At 36.0% G+C, this 6,000-nt stretch overlaps 1 protein-coding gene across 3 annotated transcripts in view; it reads left to right on the top strand.

The window, feature by feature from the left end:
- Positions 1–1,663: 1,663 nt before the first annotated feature.
- Positions 1,664–6,000, top strand: part of Tenm1 (teneurin transmembrane protein 1) — a 599,693-nt gene continuing 595,356 nt past the window's right edge. For all 3 annotated transcript variants that reach the window (XM_042682396.1, XM_042682395.1, XM_042682394.1), the window contains exon 1: positions 1,664–1,880. In XM_042682396.1, coding sequence (XP_042538330.1) covers positions 1,664–1,880 — 217 coding nt within the window. The remainder of the gene's footprint in view (positions 1,881–6,000) is intronic.

Below are 6,000 nucleotides of genomic sequence, written 5' to 3'. Positions count from 1 at the left end.
CTCAGGCTTAGAGGAGAGATCATTAAGTACAACTACTCTTTGGAAAGACATGAGTTACAGGGACAACACAAAGGAATTAATTGGTGTTAAAATTAAAATGTTGAATCATCAGTACATTTTCATTTATAATATCATATTTGCCTTTGCTCTAATCATCATATCTGATGTTAAATCAAACTAAAGTTGGTATCTTTCTGGACCACTGATAGGATTAGGTTATTTCTAACATGTATGTCTAGGGTAGTGCTAAGAGATATAAGAGATATAGGCAGTATCGAAAGGTCTAAGACTGAAGTCTCCCATTAGAAGATCTTAATATGTGGTAGGGAAAATAAAATCTCAATTTCTAAAATTTTGCTCACACTATAAAGAAGATATGCCTTTTAATGCATATCAGTCTATCCAGAAAACTTGGCTGGGTAATTTCTGTGTTCTGTGTTTGCCGTAAATGCAATAGGATTCCAAAAGGACAGATAGGTTACTATATAGCCTCAACATGCCACATCTAGATGTCTATTAGGTTTCTCTGAAAATGGCTTTAGAGAAGAGCTGAAGAAAAAGAAAAGAAGCAATTTCACTACTCAGTTTTGTAGTAGGATTTTTAACATTGCCTACAAGGACCAAGTAGCAGAGTTGCAACAGTGGATAGAAATGGTGATAATCAAATAATCTGAAAAACAAACAAAGAAAATAAGAACCTTTTTATTGGACTTTTGGCTTTCCACAGGACTTTGACGTCTCAGATGGCACTTGATCTTTTCAACCCTCTCTGTGCTAAGTAGGGCAGCTAATGCCTCTACTGGTCTTAAGAGCTTCAGCAGCTCCTAGCTCAGCATTCTGTGGGGAAAGGGTTTTTTTTTTCTCAGTGATTTATCATGGAGTTTAATATTCCATTTCTAAAACCGATTTAGATCATGCTGTTCTTATACCACTATAGTCAACAGAAGTGTTGTTTACATCCTCTCTGTATTAGGAAGAACAAAAATTTACCACTGTCTAACTCATTAAAAATGCTCTGCAGGCCTGAGGCTCAAAAGCCACAACACAAACACAAAAGAGCTCAGTGCTCCTCAAAGACACTTTATTTCATGAGCTCTCCTATGTACTGCTCTCACCCAGAATCCTTCCCTTCTTCAGAGCCTCTATTTTAAATGCAATATTAAACCAGAGGCAAGAATGTGTTCTTTGCCAATGCAGTTTACTTACCAGTTTACATTTCAAATGTGGGGTGTGCTGAGTGACCATTTTCAAATCAGATAACCTTAAAAAAAATCTTACTACTGAGTTTAACATTAAAAATACATGTACACCAAGCAAACGTTAGTTCTTTATTTGCATTTCAATATAAATATTTTTTAGGCTATCTCGATTTTGAGTATTTTCTGACAGTGCAATCTCCAGCTTAATCCTAACTGCCTGCCAATATACGCATGTAACACAGAATGTTATTATTGCCTCCGGCTAGCTTCATGTCATCTACTTTGTCTTTTGCTTCACTCCTTTGATAGTATTATCAGGACCAATTGTGTATCTGCCAGATGCGTTTCCTTGCAAAAAGGACAAATCTAAGAAGGGTTGTGTTTTTCACTCTCTTCCAGAACTGCCTTCATTAAAAGACTTCCTCATCCTTTTTTTAAATGAAACTGAGCTTGCTTAATCAGAAATGGAACAAACAGACTGCAAACCTTACCAGCCTCTGTCAAAAGTCAAGCACGAAATGGATCTAGCTTATACTAGTTCTTCCGACGAGAGTGAAGATGGAAGAAAACCCAGGCAGTCTTACAACTCCAGGGAAACTCTGCATGAGTATAACCAAGAGCTGAGGATGAATTACAATAGCCAGAACAGAAAGAGGAAAGAAGTAGAGAAATCTACTCAAGGTATGTTTTTTTAAATTGTATTTAGAACTATTATTTTTCCTTAGGGAATGCTTGTATGCATAAACCTATGTTTCAAAACAAATTTGCTGCTATTAACTGGTTAATCATTTGTACTGCTCACAAAATGTCTTTCATATGCTAACCCAGCTGAGGTTGTAGGTTTACATGTGCTTTTTACGGATTATGCATGAATTTGGAAGCAACAATCCTCTTATCAGAGCTTTCAAACTTTGTCTAATCCTACAAATAGCCATTTACAGACTAAAGGATAAATAATTTATAGTAAGATGAAAAGTAAATAGCTAAGTGCTTTTCAAGCCATTGCCTATATGGGACAAAGTCTCAAGTAAATATTTGACTGCTGAAAAAAGCTAGCAGGTTAGCAGTGACCAGCAAGCAAAGATCCAGAATGTCTATCAATAGAATTCACAAACACTTTACAGTGCAGTGCAAAACAAAAATACGAATTTTCAGAGCCTTTAAAAATGCACTATATTTTGGAAGCATATTCTTTGGGCAGCCTTGGATTCTCCATTGTGAACAGACAAAACAATTTGAATTTAAAAAAACCAAGTAGATGGAAATACATCTATTTATTTTCAATTGAGGGATAAACAGTCGTGCATACTATAAAAAAAAAGATGTTCCCATCAGCAGAGATTATTTATTCTGGATAGTTCATGCTGCGATTTAGAAAAATAGACTTGGTTGTATAGATCTGGTTCTCAAAGTATTAACCTGGACTCAAAAACATCAGCGTAACTAGGGAACTTACCAGAAATGTAAATTCTCAGTCCTTACCACCAGAATTCTGATACGTTTTTTCCCATCCTAACCTTATTTCTGAAAACTAATTGTGAATTTTTAGTTACATCCTGGACATTTCAAAATAAACAATAGCTGATCACTCATCTAAATGCATCTTAGCATCAATCTCAGGTCTTTCTTTGTGTCACTAGACATCTGTTAAGGATGCCACACTTCTCCCAGGTAGCCTACAACTTTCTGTATCTAATAAATTGCTCATTTAGGAGATGTGATCTCTATATCTCAAATTCACCTTCCCCCAGTTCTCATCAACATTACTCTTATTATATCACCTAGGCTATAAGGTATTTTTTTCAAGCTAGGCACCAAGTTATTTTAAAAAAATCTTGACTATATGCTATACTGCTACCTCTTGACAGAGAAAGATATTTTTGTGTGGTATTGGGGTAGAACCCAGAGCCATATACATGCTAGACAAGCACTTTACCCCTGAACTACATCTCCAGCTCCTAAACTTTTCTTTGGAATATTCTCTGCTGATTTCCTTGATCTCTTTCAACCTTCCTTTGAGGCCTAATTTGTAGTAAACATCTTTTGTCACTCAATCCATCTTGTATCATCTCCTTAACCATTATTAACCATAAGGCAGGTGATATATTTATGTGTGAACTTTTAGAATGCTTTCTTTAGAACTCTTACTTCTTATTTACCTCTTATTATGATTGTGTGTGTCTTGCCAGATATATGATTTCCTTGCTGATCTGTATTTATCCTATAGTTGTTTTACTAGTGAAATTAGTTGCTATCAATTTTTTTTTTTTTTTGTCGGTCGTGGGGCTTGAACTCTGGGCCTGGGTGCTGTCCCTCAGCTCTTCAGCTCAAGGCGAGCACTCTACCACTTGAGCTACAGCGCCACTTCCGGTTTTCTGGTGGTTTATTGGAGATATGAGTCTCACGGTCTCTCCTGCCCGGGCTGGCTTTCAACCGCGATCCTCAGATCTCAGCCTCCTGAGTAGCTAGGATTACAGGCGTGAGCCACCAGCGCCCGGCAGTTGCTATCAATTTAAATACAAATGCTTATCATGCACTGAAAACTGTTGCTTACATATTAGCATGTTGGCTGGGTGCCATGGCTCATGCCTGTAATCTTAGCTACTCAGGAGGCTGAGCTCTGAAGTTCACAGTTCAAAGCTAGCCAGGACAGGAAATTCTGTGAGACTCTTATCTCCAATAAACCACTAGAAAACCAGCAGTGGTGCTGTGGCTCAAGAGGCAGAGTGCTAGCCTTGAACTGAAGAGCCGAGGGACAGCACCCAGACCCAGAGTTCAAGACCCATGACTGACAAAAATTTACCATGTCAAATGTGGATATTATAAAAACAAATTGCTGTTTTCTAATTAGTACTGAAATCTTATACCAAGAAAAAAAAACTTTAGATTAACTCATTTCATAATAATACTTAAAGTTATATTAACTGTTCATGATATAAGTTAATTTTTAGATTTATTTCTGATATAATTGGTATAGATTCTGTATTTGTCTTTCAAGCAATTCGTGTTAATTTGTCATATGGTTTTATACAAGAATCATTCATTCCATAAATTAAAAGTGTAGATAATCAACAGACTGTATGTTTTCTTCCAAATTTACTCTGTTGCTAGGGTGCTGATGAGAGCAGGGGAAAAAATGAAATTAACCAAGGTTAAGGTTTTCCAGTTTAAAAATAATCATTTATTCAAAAATTGTTTCATTTTTTCCATCTGCCTGAAAATTGGTAAATCATTTCTTATGGGAATTTTGGAGATCTATTATGCTTTAAGACACATGTAGTTACCATTAAAATACTTCTCTATAAGTTTGTTCTTACACAAGACAAACTCATAAGTGAGTTGGCATGAGGTAATAATAGCTGATTTTGTGAGTTTAAATAAGAACGAACTCTGGAGATAATCCTAAGAATATAAACAACACCAGTGGCTCCTTCCTGTAATCCTAGCTACTCAGGAGGCTGAGATATGAGGATCCCTGTTCTAAGCCAGCCCAGGTAGAAAAGTCCTGGTGAGACTGTTATTTCCAATTAACCACTCAAAAATCAGAAGTGGAGTTGTTCAAAGTGGTAGAGTGCTAGCCTTTAGTACAAAGAAGCTCAGGGTAGCCCCAGGCCCTGAGTTCAAGCCCCACAACCAAAAAACAAAAAGAATATAAACAACTTGATAGTGAATCAACATGAAGAGCCAGTCAGGTTTAAATTTTATCTCTATGAGGGTATGATCAAAAGAAATTGAATTGGAGTAGTTTGTCTTCCATAATGTCATGCTGACTTTCTTTCTATAAAGTATTTTTATGCACTAAGAAGCACCATGTGATAATGTCCCACAACATTAATCATTCTTTTTTCCTGTGTATTTGTGCTGTATATGCTACCCACCCTTTGGTAATTTTATAGTTGTGTCCATTATCACCTTGACTCATATTGCAGTGTTTGTGTTCAAGCAATTCTTATTTTACTTAACAATGACAACAAAGAACAAGAATAGTGATCAGCATCACTGGGTACGTCAATACAAATCCATAAAGTGCATCCTTTAGATGAAAAGGTGAAAGTTCTTGACTTAAAAAAAGAAAAATCATCAAATGTGGAAGATGATAAGTCTATAGTAAGAATAACTCTTTTAGTCATTGAATTTTGAAGAAAGAAAAAGAAATTCATGCTAGTTTCACCTCAAACTACAACAGTTGCAGCTATGATATGGGTTAAATGCTTAAAGTAGAAAGGATCTTAAGTTGATGATAGAAGACATAAACAGAAACTGTGTTCCAATTGATGACTAAATGTTGAATAAGAAAGTACTGAGCTTCTATGACTTCATTGAGGGTTCGTCAAAAAAAGAGTGGCCCAAAGCAATTTACCGAAAATAAGGAACAGTGAGGTAGACTAAGGAGTGGGTTGAAACTAAAAATGTAAAAATTTCTGAAGAGGCTGCTTCCACTGATGAAGGAGCTGCTGTTATGATTCTATCCAAGAAGATTATTATAGAAAAAGTATACCATTCAAATAAAGTTTTCAGTTGCAACAAAACTGGGATGTCTGGAAAAAGATGCTTAATAGAACTTAAATTCATAAAAGTGCAAATGAGACACCAGGACATAAAATATGGAAGGACAGATTCATGCTGGTATTATGTGGCAACACTGCAGTACATATGATAAAACCAGTTGTAATACACAGAGCAAACAACTCCTGCTTTTTCTAAAACAAAAATGGAATTATTTGCCAATGAATTGGCAATGTAATAGAAAGTGTGGGTGATAGCCATCCTGCTTATGAAATGTTTCCACCAATACTTTATC

The sequence above is a fragment of the Dipodomys spectabilis genome, unplaced genomic scaffold, assembly GCF_019054845.1.
Source record: "Dipodomys spectabilis isolate Male_0828 unplaced genomic scaffold, ASM1905484v1 ptg000071l, whole genome shotgun sequence".
NCBI lineage: Eukaryota > Metazoa > Chordata > Mammalia > Rodentia > Heteromyidae > Dipodomys > Dipodomys spectabilis.
The sequence above is the reverse complement of the archived record's forward strand: the minus strand, read 5'-3'. Positions and strand labels throughout refer to the sequence as shown.